The sequence below is a fragment of the Notolepis coatsorum genome (assembly GCF_963971535.1).
Source record: "Notolepis coatsorum genome assembly, chromosome: 11".
Taxonomy (NCBI): Eukaryota; Metazoa; Chordata; class Actinopteri; order Aulopiformes; family Paralepididae; genus Notolepis; species Notolepis coatsorum.
In genome coordinates this window covers 15,736,148-15,759,423 of record NC_140175.1, presented here as the reverse complement: position 1 = coordinate 15,759,423, position 23,276 = coordinate 15,736,148, and the positions used below count along the sequence as shown (strand labels likewise).

General features: G+C 45.0%; 1 protein-coding gene across 1 annotated transcript in view; it reads left to right on the top strand.

Moving 5' to 3' along the window:
* The window catches only part of jmy (junction mediating and regulatory protein, p53 cofactor), a 74,866-nt gene extending 54,219 nt beyond the window's left edge, over positions 1-20,647 (top strand). The window contains exons 4-10 of the mRNA XM_084325289.1: positions 1,138-1,307; positions 3,051-3,216; positions 7,496-7,686; positions 9,187-9,273; positions 9,823-9,918; positions 11,132-11,639; positions 14,193-20,647. Of these exons, the coding sequence (XP_084181415.1) occupies positions 1,138-1,307; positions 3,051-3,216; positions 7,496-7,686; positions 9,187-9,273; positions 9,823-9,918; positions 11,132-11,639; positions 14,193-14,509 (1,535 nt within the window). The 3' untranslated portion in view covers positions 14,510-20,647. The remainder of the gene's footprint in view (positions 1-1,137; positions 1,308-3,050; positions 3,217-7,495; positions 7,687-9,186; positions 9,274-9,822; positions 9,919-11,131; positions 11,640-14,192) is intronic.
* Positions 20,648-23,276: the final 2,629 nt, after the last annotated feature.

The following is a 23,276-nucleotide window of genomic DNA, read 5'->3' as shown; positions in this document are numbered from 1 at the left end:
GCCAGAGAAAGGAAACGAGAACACAGTACTAGGGCTGTCTTAAATACTTCGAAGCTTCGTTCGATGGGCATGGGATTCGAATATGAAAATAATTTTTATTTTTTTTTGCAAAATCAACTCTGCCTCTCTGTTAATTACAACAAGCAATGCTGTTTGTTATTTAAGATGAGGCCGGACTCGGCACTGACAGATTTGTGTTCATTGGGCTGCTTTTATAAAGCCTCAAATGACGGCTTACAATATTTCATGGAAGCAAAGTGTTTAGTTTGTCTAAGATTTAAAAAGGTTTAAACTTTACAGCATTGACAAAGTTGAACAAAGTGCTGTACAAGTCCCACAACATAAAAAAAATAAAAATAAAATATTAATAATTAAAAAAAATTATTTCGAAGCTTCGAATTAAAATCGAATCTCGACCCCGAAGCTTCGAATTCCAAAAAAAAAAAACGAAGGTCAGCCCTACACGATACACGCTAGAAAAGAAAGTCACGGTGACGGTACCGAACAGTATAACGGAACGTAGGCCAAATGCGTCCACATTTTTATAGGATTCTATCACATTTTCATAACAATAGCACCCTGCGCTGTTTTCATTGAGGTTTCTTACAAATTAACGATGCTCTATGTTGTCCTTTATATGCCGATTATCATTAGAATCTTAAATTGTACCATATGTCCCCCTTTAGACAACATATGTAACGCTACCAGCGCACTTTTGTTAAGATAATTGGTTGGCCATTCTCGGTCGCTATACCGAGGTCGCAGTATCGTTTAACGCTGTTCAGATCACGTCGGAGAATATAGACACATCCCAGTGACCTGCGACCTGTGCTAACACTCTTGGGAAATGCAGTGTTGTAGTTCTCAACATTTTCAGCCTTTAATTTAAAACCAATGCTGCCATCTACTGACAACAAAAAAGTGTTGTCTAATCGTCACCTTGAGAGCTACTTCCGTATACAGCGACGCCCCAAACCCATTCTAGAGATTCCCACTTTTTGCTGGGAGTGGGGCGTGGCCGTATTTGGTCCCAGACAATAAGAGTGGCCGCGATTGGTCACCGTGACGTTAGGCCTCTAGGCTCTAGCATCATCTGGACGTATGAAGGAACTCCGCCTGTGTGTGTCTCCGTGGCAGCGGTGTACGAGAGGATGCGCGCCGACCAGAAGAAGTTCGGCAAGGCGGCCTGGGCGGCGGCCGTGGACCGGATGGAGAGGCTGCAGTACGCCGTCTCCAAGGAGACGCTGCAGATGATGAGGGCCAAGGAGATCTGTCTGGAGCAGAGGAAGCACGGCCTGAGAGAAGAGGTAACGTAACGCACACACCGTCATGTTGGAGGTAGACATGTTGTAGCAGATATAATAATAATAATAATGACTTTATTTGTATAGCACTTTTCATACAGAAATTGCAGTTCAAAGTGCTTCACAACAGTAAAAAAATACAGGCATAAGCGAGCATAATAAATTAAATACAAAAAGATAGAGGTAGCAAGGTAAGGTAAATCACAGTTTTCCAGTAGTACAGATAATAGAAAGATCCGTCTGCAGCAGAGGAAGCACGGCCTGAGAGAAGAGGTAAGGCACACCGTCACGTTGAAGGTAGAAAATGGTGTGTGTTTGTGTGAGTAATGTAAGAATGTTGGATGTGGTTGCAGATATAGACCGCGGTGTGTTTCGCGGTAGGAACTAGGAAGTGAACCTTTCCGTCCTTCAGACATTCTGGGTGGAGTTCACTGGCAACTCTCACTGTTTTATAAACAGATTTGTATAAACATACACATCATGGTTGGTTACCTGGCAAAGTGACTGTTACAATAGACAAACGAGCCACAGCCAAGATTTACCAGCTGGTGTTAATTTCCTGGTGTGTGTGTCTACATGTACTGTAAATGGACTGCATTCATATAGCAGCTTTTATCCAAGGCGCTTTACAATTTATGTTCCTCACATTTTACCATTCACTCACACATTCACACACCGACGGCCGAGGCGACCATGCAAGGTGCCCACCTGCTCATCGGGAGCAATTAGGGGTTAAGGGCGCTTTCACATATAGTTTTGGTGGACTCTGTGCGGTTCTGGTGGTGAAGTTGCAACATTGTTGCATTCGTCATTTGGTTCGTCTGCATTCGCATTGCAATTTGTCAAGCGCACTAAACTTTCTGAACAATGTCACGCGGTCGAAAAGGGCGCTCGTCTATTGGACACAATGGAGAGTGGAAATCCCTCCCCTTCAGGAAGTGAAATCCGCGAAAACACAAACAGCCGCAAGAAGCGTGATAGTAGAAGAGACGTGGCATTGATCCATCGTTCGATTATAACCCATTACCGCCATCCTCTCGCTAAACAACTTGTACACCTCGTTGTTTTTATGAGTGCCCACAAGCAGCTGTTTTATTTGGTCTTCTGCCCATATGTCGATCAGGGCTTTCACTTCATCATTCGCCCCAAGTCTGTCCACGAGACATGTTTACAGTGTGCTTGTTTTGCAGTGAATGCCGCGCGCCGCTGTGTTTTTTTTCTTCCTTCTACCCAAGATGCACAGTTTATCAGGTGACTTCCTATATTTGGTCCGCGTTTGGTCCGATGAAGCGAACCGATACCTATGTTTTTTTTGGCGGACCAGAGTTCGCGTGTTTGGTCCGCACCAGAGTTCGACTGCGCATTCACACCACCCCAAAAAAGCGGACTATCGAATTCTGGTCCGATAGTCCGGACCAAACAGCTCTGGTGTGAAAGCACCCTAAGTGTCTTGCTCAAGGACACATCCACACGCTGCCAGGAGGACTCGGAATCAAACCGGGAACCTTCCGAATACCAGACGACCGTTCTACCTCCTGAGCCACTGTCCCTTGTGTCTGTGCCCTTTGGTTTAGCTTAGTTTAGTTTATTTTAAAATCGATAACAAATGCAGTCATGCATACATTATAAAGTCATCCAGGTTGACGCGATAAAGGTTCAAAAACATATTTCCATGGTGGAAATACAAATCAGTTTTTCTGGTCTCCATTATGTTAAAGTAACGTGTGTGTTGTGTTGTGTTCCCAGATGCAGGACCTGCAGGATGGGGAGGATGCCATGCTGCGTCTTGACCAGCTGGAGGCGCTGTACTATGAGCTGCAGCTGCAGCTGTACGACATCCAGGCAGAGATCCAGCGCTGTGAAGAGTTGCTGCTGACGGCGCAGCTGCAGAGTCTGCGCAGACAGATGACAGGTGAGGCTCATCATGATCCACTAGGATGAGATGAAACCTTCATTATTTTATCACCAAAGCGGAGATGGAGATGAAGCGGGGAGACGCTTCTATATATATAGATTAGTACTACAGTTACAGTGAGGAATATTCTGTAGAAAGTACACCAGCAGGTCTCAGATCGGCTGGTCTCTCTCTCTCGTAGAAAACACAAGGTTGTGCGGGTAAACATGTGTTGGGCGCCGCTGGTGTCGTGGTGCTGCGACGTGCATAAAGACCGGATTCAGTCATGTTTCAGATGAAGTCGGGTTTCAGATGCTTCCCTTTCTTTTGTCATTTTTTTTTCACTTTTGCGTAACAAACATACAAACAAAAATAAGGAAATATGAAAAAGAAAACAAAAACCAAAAAAAGTGGCATTTCACCATTATTTTACATTCAAACTACACAAAGTCACGCAACTTCTGGCCTCCTGGTAGATGCTTTCCGGATAAAGACAATGTCTTCCATGTACAGGCATTAAAGCGTTCCGTCTTGGGACGGATATCCGTCCATTTGATTTGGAGATTCCGTCATTTGATTCGGAGTCATGACGGATTTTAACCTGAGCCAATTAGAGGCGTCAAATATCATTTTTTCCCCTACCGCGGCCGCACCAAACAGTCATTTGGCTCTGCGGCTCTGCAGATACCCCCTACTCCTTTCACCCGCCTCCGCTGTGCTCAGCACCAATGGGAAGCGGCCATTTTTCGTTTTGAGTTTCTGAAACTCCGCCATTGCTCTCTAGCTCTACTCGAGAGTAAACTGGACTCATCAACATGCGGCAACTTTTCCGAGACAGTAAGTTCATTTGACTTATTCTAGTCTAAAGAAACATATATATTACTATTGCTATTGATAAATCTAGGTAACGTGAATGCCACAAAACGAATGCCTTTTGTTAATCAGAACGTTATTTACGCGACAAGTTCAACCAGTGTGTTGTTGGTGGTGGTGGTGTTGCGTGTGTGAGCTTGCGCCTCCGTGTATGATAAATGTATGAATGTTGATAAATCTAGGTAACGTTAATGCCACAAAACGAATGCCTTTGTTAATCAGAACGTTATTTGCGTTATCAATTGTTTTTAAGCTCAATAAACGTCTTTCTACCATTTGTCCGGGAGATCTCTGGGTAACAGTACTGTATATTTGCATATCATATATGTCACAAATGTACTGTATTGTACCCATTCTGCTATCTGTTAAATATTGATTGATTGTTATTAACAGATTGCAGAATGGGTACAATACAGTACAGCTCAATACACACAATTGTTAAGGGGATGCAGACCAGAGAGACTTTCGTCTTGTTTACATCAGGGTCCCCCATTTTCAATTCATCATAACATATATGACACACATGACATACAGATAGACAATACTGCTACATCTATACATTTATGACATACCAGATTTACAAATACAGTAGCCTATTGTTTGTGATACAAAAATAGTCTAAAAAGAGTATATACATTTGACGAAGAAACTGTACATTGCAGGTTGGATGGGGGGGTTGTAACTGTACATTGGATTATTGACAACCTTACTTTGTCCCAAGAAGAGGGTCTCGTGTATTAAATAAAGTTTTCATTCATTCATTCACTCTGGATCTTGTAAATCCAGTAGCAATACACACAATTGTTAAGGGGATGCAGGCCAGAGAAAGGCGTTTGTCTTGTTTACATCATCAAGGTCCCCCATTTTCAATTCATAGTGACACTTATGACATACACAACATACATGACATTTATGACATTTATGACATGCATGCCTTACAGGTATATAGTAATAGTACTGTTACATTTGTCACATATACGATATGCAAATATACAGTACTGTTACCCAGAGATCCTAACAGTAAATATATACATATGATGAGGAGGAGACTGTACATTAGGAGGGGGTGGGTGGGTGGGTGGGTGGGTGGGTGGTAAAAAAGATATACAAACGGTGGGGAGGAGACTGTCCATTGTTGTTGTACCATAATTGTGAAGCGTGTTTAGTCCCTTGTTTGTATGATAACAAGCCGTTTAGTTCATGGTTCAAAGTAATGGGAAAAGGGTGCTATCTCGCCATCAATCAGAAGCTAGCCACAAGACTTGCATTCACGCTCTCCAGCACACAGCCTCCCTGCCTGGCACAACAACCACAACAGTAGGGTCTATAGTCACAGTCAGGACAGTAGGCTCTACAAGTAGGCTCCCTTAAAACGCTAATGCTATTAAAAAAAATTAAAATACAGTGGAGGTTAAAATAAGAATATGACTTGGCCAGAAAAAAAGTTCAGTCAGGAGAATTTTTTTTGCTTTAATCCCTGTCCATGTACCTCTTCGAGTTGGAGATGAAGGCTAGGTACAGGTTGTGTTGGGGATTTTTTTATTTAAAAGAAACTTTATTATCATTTTTGCTTTCTCCCCCTCCTTTTCGAGACCTTTACACCAGTAGGTACACTGTACACATAACACCAGTAGGTACATACTGTACACATAACACCAGCCTACACAGACATGTATCTACACACTGCATGTCGACCCACACACCTGCATGGGTCTCCAGTGGACTATCCATCCACCCCCCACCACACTCTCACACTCATAATAGCAGTAAAAAAAATTAAATAAAAAACATAAATCCATTATATGAATGAACAGAAGAAAAGACAATTAAACAAAGAAAAGAATAGTTGAAAAAGCATCGATTGAAGATGAATTTATGTTACAGGGAGAAATGTTTTGCCCCTATGCTCATGCCTGACACCTGGTGGTAGAAAGAGGTTAGACGTCCACAATGCAGCAAGTCCTGGGGGTGCAGTTAGTGAAGTGATTCATGAAGAGCTCCGCAGCCGGCTGGCCTCCTTCAAACAGGACGTCTAAAGAGATCCCAAGTCCACGTCTCGTGAGACGCTGAGGTTACACTCATTTACAGCGACAGCGAGCTTACAAAACAAGACACAGTTTATCAATAATTTCACACATATAGACACAATAAATAAGAATAAATAAAATAAATACAGCTAAGACGGTTACACTAAATGTATTTAAGGCTATGGTGAAGCCTATTGTAACCACGTTTTCTGTGTGCAGATGTTTTGTTTGACCATTTTGTAACGTTGCTTTTGTCTGTAGCGTCTATGTGTGTCTGTTGAAACTTTGTGTTGCTGCTGTTTCTTGGCCAGGTCTCCCTTGTAAAAAGAGATCCTGGATCTCAATTGGGACAAAACCTGGTTAAATAAAGGCTAAATAAAAATAAAAAGTCAACACACAGTGGTCGTAGATCATATTTTTAAACACAGCGTGAGAAAGAAGAACCTTCAGCTTCGAGTCAGTCGGAGGGCATTCCAGGTGTTGGAATGTGGTCGGAGGAAGTGATCAACAAATGCTGAAGTGTTGTCGGAGACACAATAGGTGCTGCGCTGGGGGCCTGGGGGCACATGTGTGTGTGCAGGTGTTGTTGCTCAGCCCTGGTGTGACATGGGGGAAGTTTACTGCTGCGGAAGTGTGTTCTGCTTTTGTGATTTCTCCTGGAGCGGATCTAATGTGTTCCTGATCCGCTGTTTGAAATCCACTGTGGGATTAATGTCTTACGTGGTTTCTACAGTTATCCAGCCAGGGGACACAGTGTTTTGATTCATGGCGCATTACGGATCAATGGAGGTGCCGTCTCATTTGTGACTGTGGTGCAAATGTTCTGAACGAGGTCTTGACTCTAATAAAGCACATGGACATCAGTTTAGACGACTGAGGTTTTCTCTGAGACGCTCCGACACGCTCACACCCTCCTCTTTGATTCACTCAACCCCCTCTGTGTGTCAGGGCTTTCACCAAGGGTTTTCAAACAAGATGGTGCTGAGTCGCAACTAGGGGGTGGTCAGGAGGGGGACTGTGCCCCCCCCGTCTCTGAGGCGAAATAAAGTGCGATAAACAAAGACATTTGCTGTAATTTCCTGAAACTTAAAAACATAATTTCTATAAAATAGCAAACAAGTTCTTTATTTAAGTACAGTGTATAAGGTTGTACAATAGTTTAATGTTGAACACGAAAACACACGCGCGCGCGTGCACACACACACATACACACACAGTGGAACCGAGCAATCACATATTAGACGATGTCTGCTTCTAAGCTGGCTGCAAACTTTCACTGCAAAAAAAACCCATCTATCTATGTATTTAAAACACATAGTGGCGCTATGTGTTTGTTGTTCAGAGGAAGCCCTGGTGTGTCTTCTGTATGTAACGCAGTGTGTGTGTTTGTGCACCAGAGCGGCAGGACGAGGTGGTTTACTACGATGCCTACGAGAGCCCCGACGCCATGGCTGGTGTGGAGGACCCTGCTGCCCCCCCAGCCCCCCCCAGAGACCAGGAGCTCAGCCTGCTGCAGCACAGGACACGCCTGCTGGAGGCCCGCAGGGGGCGCATCACCGCCAAGAAAGCCTACCTCAAACACAAGAAGGTGAGTGAGATGATCAATACACAGCTGGAACTACTTTCATCACCGCCAAGAAAGCCTACCTCTCTCAAACACAAGAGGGTGAGTGAGATCAATACACAGCTGGAACTACCTTCATCCTAGGATGAGATGAGATAATATAAGATATTCCTTCATTGCATGGGGGAGGGGGAGGGGAGGTACCGGTATGGGCAGGGTAATAGTAGAAAGACATAAATATAGGCAATAACATTAGATCTGAATAAAAAAATATGAAAGAAATAAACAGTGTAAACAATATAATTCACTGAATATAAAAATATGAGAAAAATAAACAGTGTAAACAAAGATGCAGATGAGGGTGCCCTATTATACGTTACAATAAAGAATTTGAATCTGAATATAAGAGTAAAAGTAAACATTATACACAAGGTACCCTAACTGGCCTGATGTACGTTGTAGTCCGTAGATCATGTTGCGTTGGATCGTTGGCTCCAAACGGTGACTCAGAAGTTGTCTTTACAAAGTGAAACAAGCGGTGGTTCTAATACAGTACTGTGTGTGTTGTTCAGTCAGTCACAACCAGAACACAGGTTCTAACACGGTACTGTGTGTGTTGTTCAGTCAGTCACAACCAGAACACAGGTTCTAACACGGTACTGTGTGTGTTGTTCAGTCAGTCACAACCAGAACACAGGTTCTAACACGGTACTGTGTGTTGTTGTTGTTCTCTCAGGAGATCTGCGTCATCAGTCACAACCAGAACACAGGTTCTAACACGGTACTGTGTGTTGTTGTTGTTCTCTCAGGAGATCTGCGTCATCAGTCACAACCAGAACACAGGTTCTAACACGGTACTGTGTGTTGTTGTTGTTCTCTCAGGAGATCTGTGTCATCAGTCACAACCAGAACACAGGTTCTAATACGGTACTGTGTGTGTTGTTGTTCTCTCAGGAGATCTGTGTCGTAAGTCACAACCAGAACACAGGTTCTAACACAGTACTGTGTGTGTGTTGTTGTTCTCTCAGGAGATCTGTGTCATCAGTCACAACCAGAACACAGGTTCTAACACGGTACTGTGTGTTGTTGTTGTTGTTCTCTCAGGAGATCTGTGTCGTCAGTCACAACCAGAACACAGGTTCTAACACGGTACTGTGTGTGTTGTTGTTGTTCTCTCAGGAGATCTGTGTCGTCAGTCACAACCAGAACACAGGTTCTAACACGGTACTGTGTGTTGTTCAGTCAGTCACAACCAGAACACAGGTTCTAACACGGTACTGTGTGTGTTGTTGTTGTTCTCTCAGGAGATCTGTGTCGTCAGTCACAACCAGAACACAGGTTCTAACACGGTACTGTGTGTGTTGTTGTTGTTCTCTCAGGAGATCTGTGTCATCAGTCACAACCAGAACACAGGTTCTAACACGGTACTGTGTGTGTTGTTGTTCTCTCAGGAGATCTGTGTCATCAGTCACAACCAGAACACAGGTTCTAACACGGTACTGTGTGTTGTTGTTGTTCTCTCAGGAGATCTGCGTCGTCAGTCACAACCAGAAGCTGCAGCAGCGTCAAGGCAGCCGTGATGACAGTGATTCCCCTCAAGCACTGACACAGGTAACGTCATGGTCACTGTATAGCAACCATTGGGGAGTTTATGTTTATATTTATGTTTATGTCTTATGTTTATTATCTGTTCATGTCTATATTTATGTTTATTATCTGTTTAGGGCTATGTTTATATGTATGTTTATTATCTGTTTAGGGTAGGGATGTCCGATATTATCGGCCGACCGATATTATCGGCCGATATCGGCAGTAAAATGTGATATCGGAAAATATCGGTATCGGTTTAAAAAAGAAAAAAAACAATAACAATATTTGCTATATATATATACAGTAAAATTATTAGTTACCTGAAATTATTCCGTTTTTTGGGGGGGGAAACCCTGCATATATCGGTATCGGTTGATATCGGTTGATATTGGTATCGGAAATTAAGAGTTGGACAATATCGGAATATCGGTATCGGTAAAAAAGCCAATATCGAGCATCCCTACTATGTTTATATTTATGTCCGTTTATATTTATACTTATGTCTGTTTTATTATCTGTTTATGTCTCATTGACACCTTGTCTCCATGTTGTGTTTTCTGTCCTCCACAGAGAGGGGAAGAAGAAGATGAAGAAGACGAGCAGAGCAACGCCAGAGTGAGTCTGGAGAGACAGAGAACTCTGGACAGACTACGCAGCTTCAAACAGGTAGGAGACGTCACGTTCACCCTGTCTGTCTCTACCACCAGGTCTAACAGCCTCTCAGTCTCGGGGCCCTTTCTCACTCGCCGTTCGGGGTCGAATCAGACCCGGCTCGCATCAGAAAAGGGTGTGTCTGTCTGAGTGAGAATGCTGTCCCCCGTCCCCGCCCCCCGCTGATTCGTCCCCGGGGGCGCTGAACCTGGGCCGGTGAAATAGGTGGTCTCGGGTGCGCACTAGTGGGAGTGGGGGCGTGACACACAACGTCGCATGTGGAGCCTCACAGCTCAGTGGATGAAAACATGAAGCCACGTTACAAAGCACAAAGCGCAACACTTCCCTGGCTCGCATTAGGCCTGGCAATTTTGTTTGCCATTGCTATGTCTATACATTGTTCGAATGCATTTATTTCTATTAGACCAGTGGTGCCCAACCAGTCGGCCGTGGTCGACCAGTAGATCAATGACATGCAATATAATTGCCACGAGCGATGGGATAATGTTAGCTTCTGAACAGGCTAAGCTAACTAGCGTTAGCCGTTAGCTTAGCGTTAGCTTAGCGTTAGCCATTGCTGTCTACTATACTTTCTTGTTCGAATGCATTTATTTCTATTAGACCAGTGGTGCCCAACCAGTCGGCCGTGGTCGACCAGTAGATCAATGACATTCAATATAATCGATGGGAGCAATGTTACTAGTAAAAGGCTAAGCTAACTAGCGTTAGCCGTTAGCTTAGCGTTATCGTTAACCCTGCAAAACGCTCAAAAGCGGACTCTACAACAGAGTTCCATTCGTGAGAAAATGGGGTGGGTTATATTGACAAGGCTTGACAACAGAGGTTCAAATATAACTTCATATTTATTGGTTATTTGTTTCTTTTATATCAGCATCCAGTCTCCGTGTTAACACTTCCTGTGTTTACATTTCGAGCGTGACATCATCGACTAAGGCAAGCTTACAAGCTCAAAACGCAAACCGTAAACGAAACCCAGAGCGCACCCAGACTGAAGTGTGTACACAAACTAGAGGGGAGAGGGGGGGGGGGGGGGGAGTTCGGCACGGAACTCGGAATGTGGACGGCACGGAGCTGATTCGACCCCGATGTTGAGTGAGAAAGCCCCCTCAGGCAGACTGTCTCCTGTCTCTACCACCAGGTCTCCGTGCCCTGCGTGTTGTTCTCTGTATGTTAACGAGGTGGTGGTGTTGTCTCTGTCGTCCCACAGCGGTACCCGGGCCAGGTGACCCTGAAGTGCAGCCGGCTGCGTCTGGGCCAGACGACCCACTCGGCCCGGAGGCGAGCGGGAGGCCCGGCCGGCAGCAGAGGGGAGGCGCCCGGCACCAGCGTTCAGACCGACACCTCGGACCTCCCGGGACTGTCCGCCCCGCCCTCGGACGCCTGGAGTGCATTTCTCCGGCCAGTGGGACCCTCCTCCTCCTCCTCCCCCGGGAGCCTGGGCCCTCTCCCCCTCTCCTCCTCCCTCTTCTCCTTGGCCCCTCCGCCGCCTCCCCCTCCTCCCCCGCCCCCTCCCCCCTCAGAGGAGCAGCTGGGTGAGTCGGGGTTGCCGACCCCCCCTCCCTGCAGCCCGGTGAGGAGGCCCGACACCGGGTCGGAGTCTCTGCCGCTCCCCCTGGCTGCCTTCTCTCCTCGCTTCTTCGACAGCAGCCAGCTGCTCACCGCCAGGAAGAAGCTGAAGAAGACGGCCTCTCTGGACTCCTCCCAGTGGAGACGAGGTGAGGAGGAGGAGCTTAATGTAGATATCAGCCTCTCTGGACTCCTCCCAGTGGAGACGAGGTGAGGAGGAGGAGCTTAATGTAGATATCAGCCTCTCTGGACTCCTCCCAGTGGAGACGAGGTGAGGAGGAGGAGCTTAATGTAGATATCAGCCTCTCTGGACTCCTCCCAGTGGAGACGAGGTGAGGAGGAGGAGCTTAATGACTAACTGGTGTAGATATCCCCCAGTATGACAGCAGCCTCTCTGGACAGGGTGGTTGTGACTGGTGGTTGTACTGAGAGAGTGATGAGAGAGTGAGCCTGGTGTTGTGTTGTGTAGGTAACCTCACCTATCAGGCTTCTGTATTAGAGATGCACCCATACCCATTTAAGCTCCTTGGGCGCTATATAAATCTAAGATATTATTATTATTATTATTATTATTATTATTATTATTATTATTATTATTATTATTATTATTATTATACTGATATTTGCCTTCTCTCTGAGGCTGACTTAGCTGCTGGTTCTCCGTGAGGCTGACTTTACTGGTTCTCTACTTCTCTGTGAGGCTGACTTTACTGGTTCTCTCTGAGGCTGACTTTACTGGTTCTCTGTGAGGCTGACTTTACTGGTTCTCTGTGATGCTGACTACTGGTTCTCTGTGAGGCTGACTTTACTGGTTCTCTGTGAGGCTGACTTTACTGGTTCTCTCTGAGGCTGACTTTACTGGTTCTCTGAGGCTGACTTTACTGGTTCTCTGTGAGGCTAACTGTACTGGTTCTCTGTGATGCTGACTTCACTGGTTCTCTGTGAGGCTGACTTTACTGGTTCTCTGTGAGGCTGACTTAGCTGGTTCTCTCTGAGGCTGACTTTACTGGTTCTCTCTGAGGCTGACTTTACTGGTTCTCTGTGAGGCTAACTGTACTGGTTCTCTGTGATGCTGACTTCACTGGTTCTCTGTGAGGCTGACTTTACTGGTTCTCTGTGAGGCTGACTTAGCTGGTTCTCTCTGAGGCTGACTTTACTGGTTCTCTCTGAGGCTGACTTTACTGGTTCTCTGTGAGGCTGACTTTACTGGTTCTCTGTGAGGCTGACTTTACTGGTTCTCTCTGAGGCTGACTTTACTGGTTCTCTGAGGCTGACTGTACTGGTTCTCTGTGATGCTGACTTCACTGGTTCTCTCTGAGGCTGACTTTACTGGTTCTCTGTGAGGCTGACTTCACTGGTTCTCTCTGAGGCTGACTTTACTGGTTCTCTGTGAGGCTGACTTTACTGGTTCTCTGTGAGGCTGACTTTACTGGTTCTCTCTGAGGCTGACTTCACTGGTTCTCTCTGAGGCTGACTGTACTGGTTCTCTGTGATGCTGACTTCACTGGTTCTCTCTGAGGCTGACTGTACTGGTTCTCTACTTCTCTGTGAGGCTGACTTTACTGGTTCTCTGTGAGGCTGACTTTACTGGTTCTCTGTGAGGCTGACTTTACTGGTTCTCTGTGAGGCTGACTGCTGGTTCTCTGTGAGGCTGACTTTACTGGTTCTCTGTGAGGCTGACTGCTGGTTCTCTGTGAGGCTGACTACTGGTTCTCTCTGAGGCTGACTTTACTGGTTCTCTGTGAGGCTGACTTTACTGGTTCTCTGTGAGGCTGACTGTACTGGTTCTCTGTGAGGCTGACTTTACTGGTTCTCTGTGAGGCTGACTTTACTGGTTCTCTGTGAGGCTGACTGCTGGTTCTCTGTGAGGCTGACTTTACTGGTTCTCTGTGAGGCTGACTTCACTGGTTCTCTGTGAGGCTGACTTCACTGGTTCTCTGTGAGGCTGACTGCTGGTTCTCTGTGATGCTGACTTCACTGGTTCTCTGAGGCTGACTTTACTGGTTCTCTACTTCTCTGTGAGGCTGACTTTACTGGTTCTCTGTGAGGCTGACTGTACTGGTTCTCTACTTCTCTGTGAGGCTGACTTTACTGGTTCTCTGTGAGGCTGACTTTACTGGTTCTCTGTGAGGCTGACTGCTGGTTCTATGTGAGGCTGACTTTACTGGTTCTCTCTGAGGCTGACTGTACTGGTTCTCTCTGAGGCTGACTTCACTGGTTCTCTGTGAGGCTGACTTTACTGGTTCTCTGTGAGGCTGACTGCTGGTTCTCTGTGAGGCTGACTTTACTGGTTCTCTGTGAGGCTGACTTTACTGGTTCTCTGTGAGGCTGACTTTACTGGTTCTCTGTGAGGCTGACTTCTCTGGTTCTCTGTGAGGCTGACTTCACTGGTTCTCTGTGAGGCTGACTTCTCTGGTTCTCTGTGAGGCTGACTTCACTGGTTCTCTGTGAGGCTGACTGCTGGTTCTCTGTGAGGCTGACTTCACTGGTTCTCTGTGAGGCTGACTTTACTGGTTCTCCGTGAGGCTGACTTCACTGGTTCTCTGTGAGGCTGACTTTACTGGTTCTCTGTGAGGCTGACTTTACTGGTTCTCTGTGAGGCTGACTTTACTGGTTCTCTGTGAGGCTGACTGTACTGGTTCTCTGTCAGGCTGACTTCACTGGTTCTCTGTGATGCTGACTCTGCCGGTGTCCCTCCACAGCGAGCTCTCCCATGGACGAGGTGCTGGCGTCTCTGAAGAGGGGCAGCTTCATCCTGAGGAAGGCGGAGCTCAGGGTCCTGGCCCCGGACCCCGACGACGACGAGAGCAACAACATCCTGGCCCAGATCCGCCAGGGCGTGCGGCTGCGGAAGGTGCTGACCCGACCGGACCAGCAGAAGCGCCACGTCAAGGGCTTCCACCACGCGGCCGACGCGCTGACCCGGAGCATCCACGAGGCGCTGCGGAGGATCAAGGAGGCGTCGCCCGACTCGGAGTCCGAGGACGAGGGCCTGCCCTGCACTGACTGGGAGAACTAGAGGGGCTCCAGGAGGAGCAGCTGACAGAACAACGCACACACACACACACACGCATACGCACACACACGCACACCTTTTATATGGCCTGCTCTTCACTGACATGGAGAGCCAACGAGAGAAAACGAAGGCCGCTCTTCAATGCACAAACCTATCGGCCTCCCAGCCTGCTGGCGCATATCTGGACCGCAGATAACGTTATATTTAGAATAGAATATATGCTCATATTTTATGAAACCCACGGCATGTTAATCGTACACCGAGCACAACTATATTGTTTTAAACCAGAAGTAGAAACACTACAAGAACACAGAAGTAAAGGTTTTGACAGCAGATGAAACTCTAGAAGTGGGTTTTTAACAAGGCCGGTGTGAGTTTAGCTTTTACAATATATCATTGTAAAACGATACAGTTGTGCTTGGTGCGTGATTACCAATGTTACGACTGCGGCGACGGTGGCACAGGAAGAAGGTTCCCGGGTCGATTTCGGCTCCTCCAGGGCAGCTTGTCGAAGTGTCCTTGAGCAAAGACACTTATTAGCCTCTAACTGCTCCTGATGAGCAGGTCGGCACCTTGCCTCCGCCGTCGGTGTGTGAACCTGTGAGTGAACGTCAGGCATAATCTGTAAAGTGCTTTGGATAAAACTGCTGTATGAATGTACCATTACGAGTTTCCGTAATATGAGCCACCTTGTTTTTGTACGCGGCCCAGATATTTGCTAGTGAGCTGTTGCGGCACAACAACCCGGGGTTGAAGTCACTTGAAATACCTTTGGTGCAATTTGAACACGTTGATCTGACGAGGTCCCTCCCAGACGGAGTCGGCAGCAGTACTACCGTCTTACTGTCTCGTTTGTAACAAGAGGACCTTTTAGTTACAGCTGTTGACATCCTCGGCTAGGATTCAGCCGCTAGCCTCCGACCTCTCGTCTGTCATCACGTCTGAGAGTCTACTGTAGCTTGCTGTGATAGGTGTGTTTGTAGTGTTTGGGGGCTGAGTGATTTTACATTTTATATTCACACACTGACCACGATACCACAAACCTTTCTGAATCTAGACCACGATACCACAAACCTTTCTGAATCTAGACCACGATACCCCAAACCGTTCTGATTCTAGACCACGATACCACAAACCTTTCTGATTCTAGACCATGATACCCCAAACCTTTCTGATTCTAGACCACGATACCACAAACCTTTCTGATTCTAGACCATGATACCCCAAACCTTTCTGATTCTAGACCACGATACCACAAACCTTTCTGATTCTAGATCATGATACCCCAAACCTTTCTGATTCTAGACCACGATACCCCAAACCTTTCTGATTCTAGACCACGATACCACAAACCTTTCTGATTCTAGACCACGATACCACAAACCTTTCTGATTCTAGATCATGATACCCCAAACCTTTCTGATTCTAGATCATGATACCCCAAACCTTTCTGATTCTAGACCACGATACCACAAACCTTTCTGACTCTAGATCATGATACCCCAAACCTTTCTGATTCTAGACCACGATACCCCAAACCTTTCTGATTCTAGACCACGATACCCCAAACCTTTCTGACTCTAGACAACATACAACATGCACAACAGTACCCGCTGTATGATAGATTCAACTGTAGGCAGTACACACAGAATTGGGCACCGAGAACCGGTTCTAATAGGAACCGGTTCCTAACTTCCGGTTCTGGAACCGAAAGTAACATATTTGCATTTCGATTCTTAATTTCGATTCTTAAAAAAAAGAAAAAGAAATTGTTAATTAATAGCCTAGTTACAGTACAGCAATCAAATTAAACTGTATCAAGTCAACTGACAATGTGAATAGTATGAACAAATTTAAGATTTAAAAAAAATAATAAAAAACTCCTGCGAAATAAGCTGTGACCTGTTTAGACCTGCACCTCAAAGAATCGGAATCCAGAATCGTTTAGAACAGGAATCTAAATGGAGAATCGGAACCGGAATCGTTCAAATCCAAACGATGCCCAACCCTAGGTAACGTGTCTATTGTAATGTCTTATCGTCGTTGTTTGCCACGATTGATTACACGGCAGGCCATGTGAGCGGATCGGAGCGTGAGCGGCGCGGGGCGCGGAGCGGGCGGTTTTGACGTGAGCGAGGAGTGGGTTTTAAAATGGGTCGGCGCGACGTCCGGAGCGAGAGTTCTCCTCCGCTCCAATCCACTCCAGGTCGCTCACAGTGGTTTAACACTGTTGATGTAATATACATGCAGTACAATGCCAAAGCAACAGATGGCGATGTACAAACATGAAGGCCATTTTCAACCAATGAGAAGGGTGAACCTGTGATATCCGGTTCAGGCTTTGTCACTGTAGAGACGCCCACACTCACTCCTGTTAGAAAAAGTATCGACGCCATTGTTGTTGACGTTAGCTTACATGCTAACGTTAATGGCAGCGACCATAGCATTGTGGCTCGGCTAGCCTATCATCGCTTATAGAGCTAGTGAATGGATAAACAACGTTATTTAACATTGCAGAATGGGTACAATTACAATGCGGCTCAATACAAACAATTGTTAAGGGGCCCAGGGGGTGTAGACTGTTGTAGTTTGAGCTAATTTACACCATGCTCCAAAAAAAAAAAAAAAAAAGAAATCTGCCGAGCGATCTGGCGCGGGGCTCGATTCAAGGTGAGCGGGGAGCGAGCGGAGAGCGACTTGGGGGCGGGGTCAACATGATCGATTAGCGGAGCGGACCAAGCTTTAAAGAGCGAAGAGCGGATTTCTCGGCCGCGCCGATCCGCTCACGTGGCCTGTTACACGGCCAATCTTTACCACGCAAAGCTATGGCCTTATGGGTAAATCTTGTATTTCTACTTCCTGGGATAGTATCAAGGAATGTATGGGTAGTGTATGTCATATAGTATAGTATATATGGATAGTATTCTCCTGATGAATGCATGGCTCTATAGTGAAGTTGCTCTTAAAGGACCAGCCCAGTCGTTTTGACATGTGGATTCCAAGTCATTCTTCGGACTGTTCCAGTTGTTTTGGTCAACTAACAAACTAAACTGAAAACGACTTTCTGTTACATTGTTTGAGATGTGAGTTTTATATGGATATAACTATATAGTTTTTTATGGCCTACATTTTTTACCCCTCCTCTTAAACGTCACATAAACCCTTAATCGCCCCATCTGACAAGAATCGGAGATGCATTTGTTCCGCTGGAAAGTTTCTCTCCACGCGTCCAGATGTACTTGAAGCCAACGGCAGCCGTTGAGAATCAGCAGAGAATAACTACCGGCAGTAAAACATTATGAACGGCACAGATTTTTGGTATCAAGGCTGACTTGGAACCCACGTCAAAAATAGTACTGGTATGGTCCTGTAAGGGCCGACCGGGGATCAGCTAAGCGAGCGACCGGGGATCAGCTAAGGGCCGACCGGGGATCAGCTAAGGGCCGACCGGGGATCAGCTAAGGGCCGACCGGGGATCAGCTTGCCATCAGAGGACCTCTGATCACAAGGAAAATAGCTGTGAGCTTTGCAAGATCAAGCGTGAAAAGGTGCAAGAACAACAAGCAGTGCTGTGATTGTAGAAACACCACCATGCCTGTGTGTGTGTGTATTATGACAGGTCTAGTATGTGGGAAAGGCAGATGGAACGTTTGAACACATGGTTCCATGACACTGAACAACACCCTGCAGCGCAGCCCCCGCCTCCAGCTTACAGACGTCAATCAAAAGTTTTAGTCGTCAAAACGCTGCAGGAAGAATACCTTTGAGCTGTTGTTGTGAGTCTGGCTGCAGGCTTAATCTTTATGACATTTAAGAAATCCTTTAACCGCAGAGGGGGGTGTATTATGGCATATATCCGGATCGGCTTTGAGAGGAGCAGCTTCACTGTATGTACACGGAAGATTTAGTTTAAACAAATGGTTTAAAACGCAGATGTTTACTTGGTTTTGAGACATGTTTTTTGCATACTGCACACTTAACACAACCTTCAAGACCAATGTGGTGGAAAACGCTAGATTGTTTGCAGGTTGTGTCTAATGTTGGAAGCACCCTGACTGTTAGCCTGTAGGTAGTGGTTCAGTCAAGGTCACGTTCAGTTCCTGAAGCATCAGCGCCCTCTGCTGGTAACGAGCAGTACTCAGCTCAGCTGAAAACACGAGATCATGTGTGATATTTATCATTTAATTGGATTTTTTCTTTTCTTTTTAGTTTGTTTTAACTTTTTACAGCCAGACGGCGCGTCTCTCTCTCCCCCCACTGCCTTGTACTCAGACCTTCTCCACGTGAGTTCAGCATCATGATCTACCTGGACGTGTTGAACAGTCTTGTCTCCTGTCAGTTCTTTTTATACCAGTTTATTGTTATGTACGCTTTGTGTCAAACCTGTACACGTCTTTATTTGAAGAACAGGAAAATCACTCTTTACTGTAGTAATAATAATACAAGAAAGGCTTGTGCACTGAGCTCCATGTTCTACTAAGGTGATGAAGAATGATGAGCTGCTGGAAACAAAGACTGTCGGCCAGTCTAGAGATTCAAGTGTTTCTCAGCACTGTCTTTATTGGTCTTTAGTGGGTCTCTCTGGCTATGTTCACACTGCAGGCGAGAGTGGCCCGAATCTGATTTGCTCATAATGTGACTCGGACCTGATTCTTTCACAACAGTGTGAACAACACAAATCGCATGGAATCTGATCTTTTCAATTCTGATTTGGACCACTTGCATTATATGTGGTTCCTAAACCAGATACAGGTCTGGCTTGTTTTCATCATGTGACCAGTTCACACTGGAATCTGATATTGGCCACATAAAAAAAGAATTATGTGAATAAATGTGAGCGATAAATAAGAATTGAGCAGTAAGACTGTCGGTGTGAACGTAGCCCCCCCCTCTCTCTCTCTGTGATGACATGTGACTTCCTGCAGCAGAAGGAGCTCCGCTGCTCACGCTGGGTGGAGGATGGCGAGCGGTCAGAATGTCACGTGGCTTTTTACAGCACAATGCTGCTCGTATCAAGGGTGGGAAATAAAATAAAGGTCTCGAATCTACGCAGATCTTTTACTATTAGGCTTCGTTCACACTGCAGGTGAGATTGGCCTGAATCTGATTTTTTATTTGCTCATGTGACTCGGATCTAATTCTAAGTCTAAGACTGTCTCTAAGACGGCGTGAACAACACAAATCGCATGGAATCTGATCTTTTCAATTCTTATTTGGTGCCACTTTCATATGTGGTGCTAAATCAGATACTGAGGTCAGATCCTTTGCAATGCGACCTCGGTCTGAACAGTCTGTACGAACAGACTTTTACAGTCAGTCTTCTAGGTTGACATTTGTCAAAAGAAATCTTCTTTATTGTTCATTCGCGAGTGCGGGTCAGTTCAGGAGCGTGACCGGTTCACACTGGAATCTGATATTGGCCACATTTCTTGAAACAACAAAACAAAAAAAATATCGGATCCGAGCAATAAATCCAGATTGAGCAGTAAGGCTTGCAGTGTAAACGTAGTCTTCGTCCAGGAAGGAGGGATAGTGACGGACTATTCTCTGCTGATCAGAGGCCCCCACTGCTGCTCCTGGTCTCGTCTCTGAGGAGCCGCTCATCATTCACTGTCGATTTTCATTATTATTTTGGGCTTTTTATGCCTTTTAAAATTTTGTACACGTCTTTGTTACAGATTATTTGTAAAATCTTACGTCCTGAATTGATGAATTATGTAGACGTTCTTATTCCCTCAAACTGACGGTAGTTTGACCTGTAACCCTCGGCTCGTATGATCTTATGCATGTGGCCGGTTCTGAAGGCGACCCGGTCACTAGATAAGTGCAATATTATGTTAAACTGAAAGAAATATTATGTTAAACTGAAAGAAATGTCATGTATTATACTGTAATGAAAATGTAAATCCTGAAAATACATCAGCATGCTTAAAAAACATCCAAGTATTTATTAAAAAAAAAAAAACTTCATATTTTAAGAAATGGAGTGAGAATTTTTAAAGCAATATCATACAATGTAAATGTACTTTTAAAGATTGTTTTCTTCTTGTTGCATTTTGCATCTACCTGTCCTTTCCTACCATTACATTCCTTTCTGCTTTCAATATTACAATTATATTTTTTCCTTCAAAATAAAACTAAGTACCAAACATGTGTTTCTGTCCTTTTCTTCCAGACCAGAGTCTCGCTGTCGAGCAGATTTATGGTTGAGTTTAAGTTCAATGTTGTGATGTTCAATGCTTGTGTTTAAAGGTGCTGTACTTTAAGTGGAATTATCTTGTACAAGAAAGGGTTAAATAGCTCTACATTCTGACAGTCATCACTGATATAGAGTGTCTGGTCAGTGACATGGGTCTCCCAGTCCCTCCGCTCTGCAGTAAACACAAAATACATTTCCTGTTTTTTTTTTACTTATTTTAAGAAATCTTGCCAATCTCCTGATAAGGGATACCAGAAATTTATTTGAAAATGTACTGGGGGTGTAGGCGCTCGTCACCAATGCAAGAGGCTGCGGTCTCGACTCCTGGAGTCAGCATTGCCCTGCGGCTTGGGCCGGTCGTCATACTAACTCGTTTGGCTGAGTTAGGGGGAGGGAAGTCGTGGGTGGTAATCTGGCGTTGTGGACAGCGACTCCTACAGGTCAGGTAAGAGCGCCTGCTCAGCGAAAGGCAGGAAATGGTGAAGGCAGCGTGACCTCCCACGGGTTACGCTTCACCAATGAGAGTCCTCGCTGCCAGGTGAGAAGAGAGCCACTGGCTGTCTCCACATGTGTCGGAGGAAGCATGTGGTGGATAAATAAAGGTTAAATAATTTTAAAAAAAGTAGGGCAGGCGGGGAATTGGCATAACGACAAAATTTGGGATGGGGAGAAAAAATGGAAAAATCAGGCGGAGAAAAAGGATTAAAACATATATATATATATATATATATATATATATTACTGGGAGACGCATATTACTGACCAGACACTATATCAGTGATGGCTGTCGGAATGTAGAGCTATTATTTAAACATGTAGAACACTTATTTTAACAAAATACCACTTAATGTTGTATTACACAACCATGTGTGCAATGGAGTTGTACTTTGTACAGCAAGAGTTGGTGTAAATTCCCTTTCAGTAATCCGTTCAAACATGTTAAATTCTGTAATCGGTTTATTCGCTAACTGCAGCATTTATCCTGAACTATTTAACACATTAAGAAGAGTTGATCCCAGGAAAGTTGAAAGGATGACAAATATCTTGGCATTTTTTCATTTATTTTTGTTTTAATATAAACTCAAAATTACATTGTGTTTTTAAGCATGTGGTATAATCAACATTTAAAATTATTCAAATGTTATTCCCTTTCAAATGGTAATATTACAGTTCATAATTTAAATGTGATCAAACCGCTGCTCACCCCATTCAAGTCTCCCAAATGTATCGGAACCGACAACGAGCCCTTAAATAGTGTTCTTCAGGTACATATTATATAATTCTTACATCATCACAGACTTTTTGGCAATAGTAAACCCCACAAAAAAGTACCGCAATTGACCTATCTCAAGCCCCGCCCTCTACTCTTGATCCTCCAATCACAACTGCAACTGTTGCGATTGGAGGATCGAGACAAGAGGGCGGGGCTTGAGATAAGTCAATTAGCTACCGTTGATGCATGTTTGTACCAAAGGCAACATCAGCAAAAAATGTATTTCTGTACAGGAAAACATATTTGGCAAAAGAAATACGTTTCTCTGCAAATCCAACCTGCTATACAAGTATCTATATGTTCATCTCTTTTGATAAATAGTTCAAAAATATTGCCAGGTTTTCACAACAAAAAAAATAAAACACCTCGATACCCACATACCAGACATTAAAAAAAGATTTAAGTTAAAATGAGGTTCAAAGAAAGAAAACATCTTTGTTTCATACGACTGTCATAATAACCAATAATCATCTCCAATGATAGTCAACTTAGCTTCAATAATAAATTAACAAAAACACAGGATTCAAATCGTTGCAACTTCAGAGTTGCAACAGAAAAACGAGTTAAACAAAATTAAAAACAAAATCATCTTTTTACCGATTCACCCCAGACACACGATTCCATTTTCACAAGTGCACTATAAATGTTGTTATATATATTAGTATTGTTTTAAAAAAGTGTATAGAAAGAAAGACTTATTTATTACACAGCAGCAGTCACTGCTGAATAAAACCCCCGGCCTTGGTTTGTGACGTCTTCGTTCGTGTCCCAAGAGAGAGAGGAGGAGATTACCTGAAAGTGAAGAGTGTCTGCACCTCCTGCCGCTCCCTCTGCTTTAGTATTGCTCATTTTAACTGTAGAAGGTGAGGAGGTCCGTCACCATCGGGTCGACGCCGCAGAGGAACCGATAGGACATTTACTTCAGGACCCGTGTCCCCCCCCCCCCCCATCAGTGTCCGTCCGCGGTTCAAATAGCAAAAAAAACTAAACTAAAATGTGAATACTAAAAAAACAAACCAAGTGGCGAGAGTCTGGTATAGAAAGGTCCAGAGTGGACGAGTCCAAGCGAGTCTCTAACCGGCAGTCCGTCGCCCCCAAAATGTCCCCGAATGACGTCCGTTCTGTGACGCAGGCTTTAATATAATGCAACCGATGGAGGCGTGAAAACACAAACAAACGTGACGACGCAGGACAGAAAGAGAAGAGAGAGAGAGAGAGACTCTGGGTCGACTGAAGAAGAGACAGCAGAGAAACGCTCCGGAGAGCTGGCCGTCCTCTGCAGCACGGAAGGAAGGGAG